The 17873-nt window shown below is 37.7% G+C and overlaps 1 protein-coding gene across 2 annotated transcripts in view; it reads right to left on the bottom strand.

The window, feature by feature from the left end:
* VAMP7 (vesicle associated membrane protein 7) overlaps positions 1-17873 on the bottom strand; it is a 66198-nt gene that overhangs the window by 18592 nt on the left and 29733 nt on the right. For both annotated transcript variants that reach the window (XM_065900749.1, XM_065900750.1), the window contains one exon: positions 15549-15639. In XM_065900749.1, coding sequence (XP_065756821.1) covers positions 15549-15639 — 91 coding nt within the window. The remainder of the gene's footprint in view (positions 1-15548; positions 15640-17873) is intronic.

Raw genomic sequence — 17873 nt, 5'->3', positions numbered from 1 at the left:
ACTCAAGGAAAGACTAGGACATCCAAATTCATGACGCTAATCACCCTATTATCTCAATGCAAAAAGACCTTCTTAAGATAAATTACAATGAACCTGTCAAAAATCAAAGAGAAGTTCCTAAAAGCAGCCAGAGGAAAAAGATTGTGACCTACAAAAGAACCCCCATTAGGTTATCAGCAGTTTTCTCAGCAGAAACCCTATGTGCCAGGAGAGAGTGGAATGACATATTCAAAATGTTGAAAGAAAAAAACTGTCAGCCAAGAATACTCTATATGGAAAAGTTATCCTTCAGATATGAAGGAGAAATAAAGATGTTCCCAGACAAACATAAGCTGAGGGATTTCATCACCACCAGACCTGCAATGCAAGAAATGCTGAACAGAAAAGACTCTAATTAGTGAAATGAAAACATATGAAAGTATATAATACACTGGTAAAGGTAAGTATGCAGATTTAGAACACTCCTGTTCTGTAATAGGATGGTGTGCTAAACACAACTACAGTATAAAGGTTAAAGCAAAAGAGTATTAAAAATAACTACAGCTACTGGAGAGGAGTCAAGATGGTGGGATAGGAGGACATGGAATTTGTCACTCCTCACAAGTACATCAAGAATACATCTACAATACAATACATCTCTCATAGAGCACCTGCTGAACATTAGCAGAGGACTTCAGACAACCTAAAAGGACAAGAAAAATCCCCTCACAACCAGGTAGGATGAAAGAAAGAAGAAAAAAAGAAAAGAGGAATCAAAACGGGGACCAGCAATCTGGCGGGAAGCTGAAGGTGAGGAGAGGTCCCCACACTCAGAAAAACTCCCTCACAGTGGGGAAATCAGCTGGGACAGAAACGGATCTTTGGGGGATCAAAGGAGAATGCAGTGGACACTCTGTGGAAGGCAGGACAAAGACTGCATGCATGGTCTACACTGCAGCTCTGCACATTCTGGCCTGAGTCGTGAGTTGCCTGTTGCAGAGGGGGGCTGGGTGCTGGAAAGTGGAGTTTGGAGTGCAGACCCAGGGAGGGGGCAGCTGTTGGCTGTGAAAAGACAGTCTGAAGGGACAGGAGTAAGGAGCTCCACAACTGGGAAAGTCTGTGGGAAAAATCCAGGATACCATAGAATCAAGGTGTCATTGTTCAGTGGTGCGTGAGGGGTGGAGCCGCCATTACAACCCCTTTCCCCACCCGCCGGCTTCTTCAGCCTCTGCAGGCACTGAGAGGGGCTCCCATCAGAGCAGGCCCACTTGCCTCTCGAGCTGGGGTCTCTGCCCGTGGGCTCTGGGGGACTGAGCGCTGCACACCCCCAAACCTCCTTGGGAATCAGCGCTGGGCACCCCTGCCTGGTACAAAAGTCTGTCGATGCTGGTGGGGGCTGAGAACTGAAGTGTGGGGTTGGAAGAATGGGTCTGGGGAGAGGAGTGCTGTTGGCTGTGTGGATATAGCAGAGGGGACAGGAGTGAGGGGATGCGCGGCTGGGAATGCCCCTAGAGGAAGTGTGGTCTGCCTGGAAAATGAGGCACCATTGTTGAGAGACACGTGGGGGGCAGGGCCACCACCACCCCCACATTCCAGCTCCTGCCTCCACGGGCACTGGGAGGGACTCTCACCAGAGCGAGCATGCCAGTCTGTTGCAACTGCCTGCTGGTTCTGCCACCGCAGGCAATTTGCACACAGCCCAACTGTGGCCGCTGTACCCCCCGCCCCTGGCCTGAGTAAGTGGGCCGCAAGCAGCCACTGCTTTCGCTCCCTCTCGCCTGGGCAAGGAACAGATGCCTGAGGGTGGTGCACATGCAGAGGTGGGGTCAAAACCAAAGCTGAGGCCCAGGGGCAGTGCGACTAAGGAAGAGGAATGGAAATCTTTCTGTGCAGCTGTGCAAGCCGCGGATTAAATCCCTGAGGTTGGCTTGCTAAATCCTGTGTCTGTGGAATACCTGAGTAGACAACGAGTGTTCCACAACTGAGACCACTATAGCCTTTGCAGCAGTGGACTCTGGGGGCAAGGAGTCTGGCCAGGTCAGAGTCTGAGCTGGCCCCACAGTACCCACAGCAGGTCCCGAGGCCTAACTAGAGGTATTGGAAGGCCTCCTGGGGAGACAGGGATTGGCTCTGGCTCACTGTGGGGGCAAGGACACTGACAGAGGAGGCCCCAGGAAAATATTCTTATTACTATTATTCATTTTTGGTTTGTTTCATTTTGTTCAGTTGTTGGTGCTGTTGCTTTTGTTATTTTATTATTTTTTACCTTTCTATTCTTTATTTTTATTTAAAAATAATTTTTAACATATATATATATATATATATTTATTTATTTATTTATTTATTTTTTGCAGTACGCAGGCCACGTTGTGGCCTCTTCCGTTGCAGAGCACAGGCTCCGGATGCGCAGGCTCAGCGCCCATGGCTCATGGGCCCAGCCACTCCACAGCGTGTGGGATCTTCCCGGACCGGGACATGAACCCATGTCCCCTGCATCGGCAGGCAGACTCTCAACCACTGCGCCACCAGGGAAGCCCCTAACATGTATATTTTTAAATTTTTACTTTACTTTTTTGTTGTTTTGTGGGTTTATTCTTGTTTTTGTTCTTTCCCATATACTTTTTTATTGTTTTTATGTCTCTATTTTGTTTTCTTCACTTTTTTTGCTGTTTGCTTTCTGTTTTAGTTTTATTTTTAATTTTTTTGTTTTTGTTAGTTTAGTCCTATGGACTATTCTCATCTTTGAATTCCTTTGCTTGTGCTCTTGTTTTGTTTTTATTTTATTTTATTTTTTCTGTGTGTGTGTTTGTTGCTGCTGCTGTCTCTTTGCTGTTGTTTTTTCTATTTGTCTTGGATTTTGTTTGTCTGTTTGTTCTCTTTTCTATTTTTCCTTTTTTCTCTGGCTGCTCTGTGAAGCTTGCGGGCTCTTGGCTCCCTGGCCAGGGGTCAGGCCTGGGCCTCTGGGCTGGGAGCGCCTACTCCAGGACACTGGACCGCCAGAGAATCCCTGGGCCCAGGGAATATTAATCGGTGCACGTGCTCCTGGAGGTATCCACATCAACACCAGGACTCAGCCCACACAACTGCCTGCAGGCTCCAGTGCTGGACACCTCACGCCAAACAACCAACAAGACAGGAACACAGCCCCACCCATCAGCAGACAGACTGCCTAAAGTTGTACTAAGCTCACAGAAACCCCAAAACATACCACCTGATGCGGCCCTACCCTAAGAGGGAAAAGACTCAGTTCCACCCACCAGAGCACAGGCACCAGTCCCTTCCACCAGGAAGCCTACACAAGCCCCTGGACCAACTTCACTCACTAGGTGGCAGACAACAGAAGCAAGAGGAATTACGACCCTGCAGTCTGTGGAAAGGAGACCATAAACACAGCAGGTTAGACAAAATAAGAAGACAAAGAAATATGTTGGAGATGAAGAAGCAAGGTAAAAACCCACAAGACCAAATAAATGAAGAGGAGATTGGAAATCTACCTGAAAAATAATTCAGAGTAATGACCGTAAAGATGATCCAAGATCTTGAAAACAGAATGGAGGCAAGGATAGAGAAGATACAAGAAATGTTTAACAAGCACCTAGAAGAACTAAAGAACAAACAATCAGTGATGAACAACACAATAACTGAAATGAAAAATATACTAGAAGGAATTAACAGCAGAATAACTGAGGCAGAAGAACGGAGAAGTGAGCTGGAAGACAGAATGGTGGAAATAACTGCCATGGAGAAGAATAAAGAAAAAAGAATGAAAAGAAATGAAGACACCCTAAGAGACCTCTGGAACAACATTAAACACACCAACATTTGAATTATAGGGGTCAAAGAAAAAGAGAAAGGGAAAGGTACTGAGAAAATATGTGAAGAGATTGTAGGTGAAAACTTCCCTGACGTGGGAAAGGAAATAGTCAATCAAGTCTAGGAAGTGCAGAGAGTTCCATACAGGATAAGCCCAAGGAGAAAAAACACTGAGACACATATTAATCAAACTAACAAAAATTAAATACAAAGAAAAACTATTAAATGCAGCAAGGGAAAATCAACAAATAACCAAATCAACAATTAAATACAAAGAAAAACTATTAAATGCAGCAAGGGAAAATCAACAAATAACCATAAGGTTATCAGCTTATTTTTCAGCAGAAACTCTGCAGGCCAGAAGGGAGTGGCAGGACATATCTCAAGTGATGAAAGGGAAAAACCTACAACCAAGATTACTCTACTCAACGAGGATCACATTCAGATTCGATAGAGAAATCAAAAGCTTTACAGACAAGGAAAAAGCTAAGAGAATTCAGCACCACCAAACCAGCTTTTCAGCAAATGCTAAAGAAACTTCTCTAGGCAAGAAGCACAAGAGAAGGAAAAGACCCACAAGAACAAACCCAAAACAATTAAGAAGATGGTAAGAGGAACACACATATCTATAATTACCTTAAGTGCAAATGGATTAAATGCTCCAACCAAAAGACAAAGACTAGATGAATGCATTCAGAAACAAGACTCCTATATATGCTGTCTACAAGAGACTGACTTCAGACATAGAAACACATACACACAGAAAGTGAGGAGATGGAAAAAGATATTCCATACAAATGGGAATCAAAAGAAAGCTGGAGTAGCAATACTCGTATCAGAAAAGACAGACTTTAGAATAAAGACTATTATAAGAGATAATGAAGGACACTACATAATGATCAAGGGATCAATCCAGGAAAATATAACAATTGTAAATATTTATACACCCAACACAGGCCCATCTCAGTACATAAGGCAAATGTTAACAGCCATAAAAGGGGAAACTGACAGTAACACAATAATAGTGGAGGACTTTAACACCCCACTTACACCAATGGACAGATCATCCAGACAGAAAATAAATAAGGAAACACAAGCTTTAAATGATACAACAGACCACACAGACTTCATTGATATTTATAGGACGTTCTACCCAAAAGTGGCAGAATACACTTTCTTCTCAAGTGCTCACGGAACATTTTCTCCAGGATAGATCACATCTTGGGTCAAAATCAAGCCTCAGTAAATTTAAGAAAATTGAAATCATATCAAGCATGTTCTCTGACCACAATGCTATGAGACTGGAAATCAATTACAGGGGAAAAAAACTGTAAAAAGTACAAACACATGGAGGCTAAACAATATGTTACTAAATAACCAAGAGATCACTGAAGAAATCAAAGAGGAAATCAAAAAATACCTAGAGACAAATGACAATGAAAACACAGTGACCCAAAACTTATGGGATGCAGCAAAAGCAGTTCTAAGAAGGAAGTTTATAGCAATACAACCCTACCTCAAGAAACAAGAAAAATCTCAAATAAACAAGCTAACCTTACACCTAAAGCAACTAGAGAAAAAACAAACAAAACCCAAAGTTAGTAGAAGGAAAGAAATCTTAAAGATCAGAGCAGAAATAAATGACATAGAAATGAAGAAAATAGCAAAGATCAATGAAACTAAAAGCTGGTTCTTTGAGTAGATAAACAAAATTGATAAACCTTTAGCCAGACTCATCAAGTAAAAAAGGGAGAGGATCCAAATCAATAAAATTAGAAATGAAAACTGAGAAGACACAATTGACACCACAAAAATACAGAAGATCATAAGAGACTACTACAAGCAACTCTATGCCAATAAAATGGATAACCTGGAAGAAATGGACAAATTCTTAGAAAAGTACAACCATCCAAGACTGAACCAGGAAAAAATAGAAAATATGACCAGACAAATCACAAATAATGAAATTGAAGCTGTGATTAAAAATCGTTCAACAAAAAGAAGTCCAGGACCAGATGGCTTGACAGGTGAATTCTATCAAACATTTAGAGAAGAGCTAACACCTATACTTCTCAAACTCTTCCAAAAAACTGCAGAGGCTGGAACACTCCCAAATTCACTCTGCGAGGCCACCATCACCCTGACACCAAAACCAGACAAAGATACAAAAAACAAACTTACAGGGCAGTATCACTGATGAACACAGACTCAAAAATCCTGAACAAAATACTAGCAAACAGAATCCAACAACACATTAAAAGGATCATACGCCATGACCAACAGGGATTTATACCAGGGATGCAAGGATTCTTCAACATACGAAAATCAATGTGATACACCATATTAACTAATTGAAGAATAAAAACCATATGAGCATCTCAATAGATGCAGAAAAAGCTTTTGACAAAATCTAACACCCATTTACGATAAAAACTGTCCAGAAAGTGGGCATAGGGAGAACCTACCTCAATATAACAAAGGTCATATACGACAAACCCACAGCAAACATCATTCTCGATGGTGAAAAACTGAAAGCATTTCCTCTAAGATCAGGAACAAGACTAGGATGTCCACTCTCGCCACTATTATTCAGCATAGTTTTGGAAGTCCTAGCCATGGCAATCAGAGAAGAAAAAGAAATACAAGGAATCCACATCAGAAAAGAAGAAGTAAAACTGTCACTGTTTGCAGATGACATGATACTGTACATAGAAAATCCTAAAGATGCCACCAGAAAACCACTAGAGCTAATCTATGAATTTGGTAAAGTAGCAGGATACAAAATTTATATGCAGAAATCTTTTGCATTCCTATACACTAACAACAAAAGATCAGAAGGAGAAATCAAGGAAACACTCCCATTTACCATTGCAACAAAAAGAATAAAATACCTAGGATAAACCTACCCAAGGAGGCAAAAGACCTGTATGCAGAAAACTATAAGATACTGATGAAAGAAATCAAAGACGACAAAAACAGATGGAGAGATATACTGTGTTCTTAGATTGGAAGAATCAATATTTTGAAAATGACTATACTATGCAAAGCAATCCCTATCAAATTACCAATGGCATCTTTCACAGAACTAGAACAAAAAAGTTCACCATTTGTATGGAAACACAAAATACCCCAAATAACCAAAGCGATCTTGAGAAAGAAAAACGGAGCTGGAGGAATCAGGCTCCTGGACTTCAGACTATACCACAAAGCTACCGTAATCAAGACAGTATGGCAATGGCACAAAAATAGAAATATAGATCAATGGAACAGGATAGAAAGCCCAGAGATAAACTGACATACCTATGGTCACCTAATCTATGGCAAAGAGGCAAAAATATACAATGGAGAAAAGACAGCCTCTTCAATAAGTGGTGCTGGGAAAACTGGATAGCTACATGTAAAAGAATGAAATTCGAACACTCCCTAACACCATACACAAAAATAAATTCAAAATGGATTTAAGATCTAAATGTAAGGCCAGACACTAGAAAATTCCTAGAGGAAAACACAGGCAGAACACTCTTTGACACGAATCACAGCAAGATCCTTTTTGATCCCCCTCCTAGAGTAATGAGAATAAAAACAAAAATAAACAAATGGGACCTAATGAAACTTCAAAGCTTTTGCACAGCAAAGGAAACCATAAACAAGACGAAAAGCCAGCCCTCAGAATGGGAGAAATATTTGCAAACAAAGCAACTGACAAAGGATTAATCTCCAAAATATACAAGCTCCTCTTGCAGCTCAATATCAAAAAAACAAACAACCCAATCAAAAAATGGGTGGATGACCTAAATAGATATTTCTCCGAAGAAGACATACAGATGGCCAAGAGGCACATGAAAGGATGATCAACATCACTAATCATTAGAGAAATGCAAATCAAAACTACAATGAGGTATCACCTCACACCGGTTAGAATGGCCATCGTCAAAAAATCTACAAAAAATAAATGCTGGAGGGGGTGTGGAGAAAAGGGAACCCTCATGCACTGTTGGTGGGAATGTAAATTGATACAACCACTATGGAAAACAGTATGGAGGTTCCTTAGAAAACTAAAAATAGAACTACCATATGACCCAGCAATCCCACTACTGGGCATATACCCTGAGAAAACCATAATTCAAAAAGAGACATGCACCCCAGTGTTCATTGCAGCACTATTTACAATAGCCAGCACATGAAAACAACCTAAATGTCTACTGACAGATAAAGAAGATGTGGTACATATATACAATGGAATATTACTCAGCCATTAAAAGGAATGAAACTGGGTCATTTGCAGAGACGTGGATGGACCTAGAGAATGTCATACCGAGTGAGTCAGAAAGAGAAAAACAAATATCATATATTAACACACATATGTGGAATCTACAAAAATGGTATAGATGATCTTATTTGTAAAGCAGAAACAGACACAGACATCGAGAACAAATGTATGGATACCAAGGGGGAAAGTGGGGCGGGGGTGAGGAAATTGAAATTGATACATATACATTAGTGATACTATGTATAAAATAGACAACAAATGAGAACATACTGTATAGCACAGGGAACTCTACTTAATGCACTCTGGTGACCTAAACGGGAAGGAAATCCAAAAAGAGGCAATATATGTGTATGTATAACTGATTCATTTTGCTGTACAGTAGAAACTAATACAACATTGTAAAGCAACTATACTCCAATAAAAACTAATTAAAAAATAATTACAGCTACTATAATTTGTTAATGAATGCACAATATAAAAAGAGGTAAAGTGTGATGTCAAAAAGATAAAATAGGGATAGTAAATGGGTGCAGAGTTGTATGCAAAGTTAAGTTGCTATCAGCTTAAAACGGACTATTTTATCTATAAGAGCCTTTATGTAAGCCCAATGGAAACCACAAAACAAAAATCTATATTAGATTCACAAAAGACAAAGAAAGGGGAAATAGAGGACACAACCACAGAAAATCACCAATTTCAAAAGGTAAGCAGAAGTAGAGGGAAATAGGAACAATGAAACTATAAAACAGGCAGAAAGCAATGAATGAAATGTAATTAGTAAGTCCTTTCATAACAATAATTACTCAAACTGTAAATGGACTGAATTTACCAATCAAAAGGCACAGAGTGGTTGAACAGATTAAAAAACAAGACTCAGGCTTCCCTGGTGGCGCAGTGGTTGAGAGTCCGCCTGCCGATGCAGGGGACATGGGTTCGTGCCCTGGTCCAGGAAGATCCCACATGCCGCAGAGCGGCTGCGCCCGTGAGCCATGGCCGCTGAGCCTGCGCGTCCGGAGCCTGTGCTCCGCAACAGGAGAGGCCACAACAGTGAGAGGCCCACGTACCACAAAAAAACCCAAACCAAACCAAACAAACAAACAAAAAAAACAAGACTCAACTATATGCTGCCTACAAAGAGACTCACTCCAGATTTAAGTCCACACACAGGCTCAAAGTGAAGGGATAGAAAAAGATATTCCATGCAAGTAGACACCAAAAGAAAGTGGGTATAACTATACTTATATCACACAAAATAAGACTGTACACCAAAAATGGTAACAAGAGACACATTAGGTCATTATAAAATAATAAAGTGGTCAATTCATTAAGAAGATATAACAATCAATGATATGCTCACATGATATCAGAGCACCTAATTATCTTAGGCAAATACTAAAAGATATGAAGGGAGAAATAGACAATACGATAATATTAGGGGACTTCAATACCCCACTTTCAGCAATGGATAGATCATCCAGACAGAAAATCAAAAAAGAAAACATTGGACTCAAAACACACATTAGACCAAGTGAACCTAACAGACATGTACAAAACAATTCATCCAACAGCAGCAGAATACACAGTCTTCTCAAGTGCACACAGAACATTCTCCAGGATAGATCATCTGATAGGACACAAAACAAGTCTTAACTAACTCAAGAAGATTGAAATCATACTATCTGCTTTGTCCACAATGGTATGAAACTAGATATCAACAATAAAAGGAAAGCTAGAAAATCTACAAATATGTGGAAATTAAATAACACACTCCTGAACAACCAATGGGTCAAAGAATAAATCAAAATGGAAATAAAAAATATCTTGAAACAAGTGAAAATGGAAAGACAACACACTAAAACCTATAGGATGCTGCAAAAGCAGTCTCAAAGGGAAATTTATAGTGATAAATGCATATATTAAGAAAACAGAAAGACCTCAAATAAACAACCTAACTTTACACTTCAAGGAACTAGAAAAAGAACAAAGTAAGCCCAAAGTTAGCAGAAGAAAGGAAATAACAAATATCATGGTGGAAATAACTGAAATAGAGACCAGAAAAACAATAGAAAATATCAGCAAAACTAAGAGCTTGTTTTCTGAAAAGATAAACAAAATTGACAAAGCTTTGGCTAGACTAAGAAAAAAAGAGAACCCAAATAAATAAAATCAGAAATGAAAGAGAAGATATCACAACTGATAGCTCGTATGATAGCTCAGAAATACAAAGGACCATAAGAGACTACTATGAAAAGTTATATGCCAACAAACTGGATAACCTAGAAGAAATGAATATATTCCTAGAAACATACAACCTACCAAGACTAAATCGGAAATTAATAGAAACTCTGAAGATTCTAATAATGAACAAAGAGATTGAATCAGTAATCAAAAGCCTCCCAACAGAGAAAAGCCCAGTACCAAATGGCTTCACTGGTGAATTCTACCAAACGTTTAAAGGAAAGTTAATGCCAATTCATCTCAAACTCTTTGAAAAAAACTGAAGAGGAGGAAACACTTCCAAACGCATTTTACAAGGCCAGCATTACCCTGATACCAAAGCCAGATAAGGACACTATGAGAAAACAAAACTAGACCAATATTCCTGATGAATATAGGTGCAAAAATTCTCAAAAAAATATTAGCAAATTGAATTCAACAACACATCAAAACAATCAACTAGGTGGGATTTATCCCTGGGATGCAAGGATAGTTTGATATACACAAATCAATACATGTGACATACCACATTAATAGAATGAAAGATAAATATTTATGATCATCTCAATAAATGGGGAAAAGACATTTGACAAAATTCAGCATAATTTCACGACAAAAACTCTCAACAAATTGAATATTGAAGGGGTTTACTTCAACATAATAAAGGCCATTATGTCACACCCATAGCTTAACATCATACTGAATGATGAAAGATTGAAAGCTTTTCCTCTAAGATCAGGAACAAGACAAGGGTGCCCACTCTCATCACTATTATTCATAAAATACTAGAACTCCTAGCTAGAGCAATCAGGCAAGACAAAGAAATAAAAGGCATCCAAATTGGAAAGGAAGAAGTAAAATTGCCATTATTTAAGATGATATGATATTATACATAGAAAATCTTAAAAGATTCAAGCAAAAAAACTGTTAAACTAATCAATGAATTCAATCAAGTTGCAGGATATAAAATCAACATACAGAAATCAGTTGTTTCTATATAATAACAAAATATCAACAAAAGTAATAAAACTATCCCAATCAGAATACCATAAAAAATAATAAAATATTTAGGAATAAACTTAACCAAGGAAGTGAAGATCTGTGTGATAAAAGCTACAAGACTTCGATGAAAGAAATTACAAACAAATGGAAATACATCCCATGTTCATGGATCAGAAAAATTAATATTGTTAAAATATTCATAGTACCCAAAGTCATCTACAGATTCAATGCAATCTCTATCAAAATTCCAATGGCATTTTTGACGGAAATAGAAAAACCAATCCTAAAATGTATATGAAACCACAAAAGATCCCAAATAGCCATAGTAATCCTGAGAAAGAAGAACAAGGCCAGAGGCATTACACTTCCTGATTTCAAACTATACTATAAAGCTATAGTAATTAAAACAGTATTGCTGGCAAAAATAGATACATGGACCATTGGAACAAAACAGAGAGACCAGAAATAAACCCCCACATATAGAGTCAACTAAGATTTGACAAGGGAGTCAAGAACACTCAATGGGGAAAGGATGGTCTCTTCAGCAAATGGTGCTGGGAAAACCACATGGATAGCCACATGCAGAAAATTGAAATTGGACCCCTATATACATCACTCAAAAAATTAACTTGAAATGGATTAAAGACTTAAATGTAAGACCTGAAACCAATAAAACACCTAGAAGAAAATATAGGGAAGAAAGTTCTTGACATTGGTCTTTGCAATGATACTTAGCATACCAAAAGCACAAGCAATAAAAGCAAAATCAACAAGTTGGACTACATCAAACTACAGAGATTCTGGACATGAAAAGAAACAATCAACAAAATGAAAAGGCAACTTACAGAAAGGGAGAAAATATTTACAAACCATATATTGGATAAGGGGTTATCATCCAAAATATATAAAGAATTAATACAACTCAGTAACAAAAAAACAAACAATTGGATTAAAAAATGGGCAGAGGAACTGAATAGAATTTTTCCAAAGAAGATATACAAATGGCCAACAGGTACATTAAAAGATGCTCAACATCACAAGTCATCAGGAACATGCAAATAAAAACCACAATGAAATATCAACCTCATACCAGTTAGAATGGCTATCATCAAGAAGAAAGAGATTAAGTGTTGGTGAGCATATGGAGAAAAGGGAACCCTTATGCACTGCTGGTGGGAATGTAAATTGGTTCAATCACTATGAAAAACAGTATGGAGCTTCCTTAAAAAAATTAAAAATACAACTACCATATATATCTAGCAATTCCATTTCTGAGTTTCTCTCTGAAGGAAATGAAAGCAGGATATTGAAAGGATATCTGTACTCCCATGTTTATTGCAGCATTATTTCACAACAGCCAAGATATGGAAACAAGCTAAGTGTCTGTCAATGGATGCATGGATAAAGAAGATGTAGTGTACATATATAATGGAATATTATTGAGCCATGAGAAAAATGAAAATCCTGCCATTTGAAACAACAGGGATGGATCTTGAGGGCACCATGCTTAGTGAGATAAGCTAGTCAAAGAAAGACAAATATTGTATGATATTACTCATATGTGGAATCTAAAAATGTGAACCTTATAGAACCAGAGTAGAATGGTGGTTACCAGGGGCTGGGGGGTACAGGAATTGAGGAGATGTTGTAAAAGGGTACAGACTTGCAACTAGAAGATTAGTAAGTTCTGAACATCTAGTGTACAGCACACTAATTGTAGTCAACAATACTGTATTATATACTTCAAAATTGCTAAGGCCACATTTTATATAACTCCATTTATATGAAATGTCCAGAACAAGCAAATCTATACAGACAGAAAGGAGATTAATTGTTGCTTAGGTCTGCAGGTTGAGGGGAAAAGAGGAGTGACTGTAAATGGGTAAAGAATTTCTTTGGGGGGTAGTGAAAATGTTCTAAAATTGATTGTGGTGATAGTCACACAACTCTGTGGACATAGTAAAAACCATTGGATTGTATACTTTAAATGGGTAAATTGTATGGTATGTGAATTATGTGTCAATAAAGCTGTTAAAAAATCAAAGGGAGATGATTAGAAAGGTTTTTGCTACATTTTTAATTTGCTATTTCTGTAATTCTAAACATAAATGTCATTTAAGAGGAGTTGATTAAAAAGGTTCATTTTCTGGAAACATTATGCATCTGCAATAAATACTATTGTAGCAGTTGGCTGCTTCCACTTTTAGGCCAAATAAATATATTTGGTGGCCAAAAAAAGAGAAAAATATTAGTAGTTTTTCAATAGGTATATTGAAAGATATATTTAAGAGTTCTCTAGTCTGCATCTAGACCTATATTTAAAACTAAAATCAATGAAAGGAAATCACTTCAAATAACCCAGAGACATACATATTAAGATAGGGCTTCCCTGGTGGTGCAGCGCTTGAGAGTCCACCTGCCGATGCAGGGGACATGGGTTCGTGCCCCGGTCCGGGAAGATCCCACTTGCCACGGAGCAGCTAGGCCCGTGAGCCATGGCCACTGAGCCTGTGCATCCGGAGCCTGTGCTCCACAACAGGAGAGACCACAACAGTGAGAGGCCCACGTACCACAAAAAAAAAAAAAAAAAGAAATATAAAAATGTTTCTGCCTTTTGATTATTAATCCCATTCCTGGGAACTAATCTCAACAAAATAAGAAGAATATAATAGGCACAGAAACATTTATAACAGTACTGTTACTATAACACAAACTCTAAATCAGTGCTACCTGAGAGTGTTTGCTACTGCTCAACTAAGTTTCCAAGTATACCGTTCAGTCAAATTGACATTTTCATAGCAAGATGTTCTCAATGAAGGAAGCACAGCATTGACTTCTATTCTGGAGCAAGCTCCTTGCTGGTTGTAAAACAGCACTCTGAGTAATAATGCTCTAAAGACCCAAAGTGTCCAACATAAGGACAAAATTGGTAACCTGTGATATAACTCAAAGAAATACTGCATGAGCATAAAGTAGACTAACAGCTAACAATCATTCAGCTCTTACTATGTGCCAGGGACTGTACACAGTGTTTTACATACATTACCTCTTTTATCCTGGTAACCTCAGGTTCTATTACCTCCTTTTTGCAGATTAAGGAGTAAAGGTCAGAGAGGTTAGAGGACTGATCAAGGCTTAACAGCAGGTAGGAAGTGAAATCAGGATTCAAACTCAGGCATGTATGACTCCAAATCTTGATTACTCTATTATACTGCCTCCACAAAACTGAATATAAACTATGATTAACTATGTATACATGTAAGTAAAAATTTAAAGGAAAGAAAATGTAAATAAAACTTTAGGATGGTGAGACAAAGTAAATTTTTTAAAATGTCTTTTCATAACTTTTAAGAGTTCTAATAATAAATGTAAAATTCAAAGAGTAAATTCAAAATTATAACTAAATGGACATTTATGAAATGACATCTCAGTTAAATATCTTGTAAAGCATTTATATACTAATTTTTGTTCAATTTTATATTAAGAATTTATTCTCTGCAAGACATTCCTCTTAGAAGATATATTTAAGAGTGGTTCTATAAGTTGAGTGTGCACTGGAATCCTCTGGAGGGCTTGTGAAAACACAGATTTCCCACTCCAAGAGTTTCTGATTCAGTAGGCTTGGGGTGGGGCCTGAAAATTTGCATTTGTAACAGGTTCCCAGGGGATGCTGATGCTGCTGGCCCAGGGACTATATTGTGAGAACTGGTGCTATTAAAAAATTAACATCATCCTAAATCTAAATACCACTGTTATAATCAATTAAAAAACAAACAGTGCATTTCTCTGGATTACTTTCATGTGGTAAATAGGTTCTTGACAAAACACAGGCCCATGGAATTCATGCCATAGTTCATTCTCTTGAAGAACACAACAGTTTTTTGGTCCAATTCTTTCTCAGTCAAGAGCTACAAACTTTCTAAGGAGGGCAAATAGTTGTCTATACTGATGATATCAACTATCTGGGTATTTCCAGCCAAAACTGACTAAATTATTCTAAGTTGCTGAACTGTTTAAGGGTCTTGGAAATTAGTCTTGCTAAAGCAAGCTAACAAATTTAGGATGAATAGTCATAAGTGCTAAAAAGAAACCATCATACAGTAGGCAGTATCATAGGTAAGTAATATCCATATCTCAGCTGACAATTAGCTTCCAATATTAAAAATAAGGAAGTGCTATTTCAGCCTCTCTAGAATGATTTGACCCCAATCAAGTAATCTATTATCATTTTTGCCCTCATGCATGCGGAGTATGCCATGAAACATACCTATGTTTCTGACCATGATTCCTTTAAGTTCATCCACTTGGGCTTGAGTCTCCATCACTTTATCTAGGCCCTTATTCTCGGAGTGATGCTTCTATAAAAGAATATGATTTAACTCATGATACCCAGACATTATTTACAATACAAAAACAAAAAGAAGAGGAATGACATTGAAGAATGCTATAAAACTGTCTTTATCTTTGGCACAAAAGATAGATGTCACTCATTCAAAAATTGTTACCAAAAATATAGGCAAGCATAACACTTGCTACCATATGAAATATAATTGTTATAGTATAAAAAGATCACCTTATTTTAAATGAAATAAAGCTAAACGTATTACATCAAATATACATCTGAGACTCCTGGGGCAGAAGTAGGGTGTTATATAATCTGTGCTCAGACAAGGAAGAAAGGAGAAAAGACTGTAGAGGGGGCAGGGGGAACAGGACAGGGAAAGGGTACTCTAAATTTTTCCCCATTTCTTGGGTATGATGAGGTAGGGACTGGCCCAGCTTCTGAGCATCTGTTCTTGTTATCTGTTGGGATCAGAGTATGCATCCTATTTTCATTGGCTTCTTACAGGATCTAGAAATGTAAGACACTGAAGATAGTATATATATTTTGAAATTATTATCTATAGCGTACAATTGTGGACTGCTTAATACACAATATTCCAGTCACTTCACTGTGTTAAGTGCTTCAAATAAGGGATATTATTTAATCCATGCAAAAACTCTATGACGAAGATGCCATTTTTATTATCTCCATTTATAGTCAAGGATCCTGGCACAGATTTGTTTAGAGGTTCACACACACATCTGGAGCTAAAGACAAACCAGCTAAATTGAAAGTTTTGCTGCCAGCTAACCCTATTTACCTTTTTCCCCCCTTGTGATGAGAACTCTTAGGATTTACTCTCTTAACAATTTTCATACATAACATAAAGCATTATTAATTATATTTATCATGTTGTCCACTATATCCCCAGTATTTATTTATCTCATAACTGGAAGTTTGTACTTTTTGACTGCCTTCATCCAATTCCCCTCCTCACAACTCCGCCTCTCTGATCTATCTTTCTATGAGTTTGTTTTTAAAGTATGATTGACCTATAACACTATGTTATTTCCTGTTACACAACATAGTGATTTGATATTTCTACACATTTCAAAATGATCACAACAATAAGTTTAGCTATGATATGTCAAAATTCAAAGATATTACATAGTTATGACTATATTCCCAACACAGCACATTTCATACCTGTGACTCATTTATACTGCAGCTGGAAGTCTGTAACTCTTAATCTCCTTCACCTATTCTTTCCTACCCCCAACATTCTCCCCTCAGGCAACCTATTTGTTCTCTGTATCTATAACTCTGTTAACGTTTGGTTAAGTTTGTTCATTTGTTTTGTTTTTTAGATTCCACATATAAGTGAAATCATAGTGTTTGTCTTTCTCTGACTTATTTCACTTAGCATTATAGCCTCTAGATCCATCCATGTTGTTGCAAATGACAAGATTTCGTTCTTTTATATGGCTGAGTAACATTCCTGTGTGTGTGTGTCTGTGTGTGTGTATGCCATATCTTCTTTATCCATTTATCTCTTGATGGGCATTTAGGTTGCTTCTATATCTTGGCTGTTGTAAATAATGCTGCGATGAACATAGGGGTGTATGTACCTTTTCTAATTACTGTTTTTGTTTTCTTTGGATAAATACCCAGGAGTGGAATTGCTGGATAATACAATAGTTCTATTTTTAACGTTTGGAGTAATCTCCATATTGTTTTCCATAGTGGCTGCACCAATTTACAATCCCATCAACAGTGCAGGAGGGTTCCCTTTTCTCCACATCCTCACCAACACTTGTTATTTGTTGCCTTTTTTGAAAATAGCCATTCTGACACGTGTGAGGTAATAGCTCATTGTGGTTTTGATTTGCATTTCCCTGACAATTAGTGATGTTGAGCATCTTTTCATGTGCCTGTTGGCCATCTGTGTATGTCTTCTTTGGAAAGACAGCTATCCAGCTCCTCTGCCCACTTTATAGTTGGTTTGTTTTTTATATGTTGAAGTTCTATCAGTTCTTTGCACATTGTAGATATTAAGCCCTTATCGGATATACTGTTTGCAAATATCTTCTCCCATTCAGTAGGCAGCCTTTTCATTTTGTTGGTAGTTTCCTTCACTGTGCAAAAGCTTTTCAATTTGATAAAGTCCCATTTGTTTATTTTTGGTTTTGTTTCCCTTGCCTGAGACATATCCAAAAAAATATTATTAGTACCAATGTCAAAGAGCATACTGCCTATGTTTTCTTCTAG

Source organism: Phocoena phocoena, chromosome X (assembly GCF_963924675.1).
Source record: "Phocoena phocoena chromosome X, mPhoPho1.1, whole genome shotgun sequence".
NCBI lineage: Eukaryota > Metazoa > Chordata > Mammalia > Artiodactyla > Phocoenidae > Phocoena > Phocoena phocoena.
Note: the sequence above shows the minus strand (reverse complement) of the source record. Positions and strands in the feature narration are given on the sequence as shown.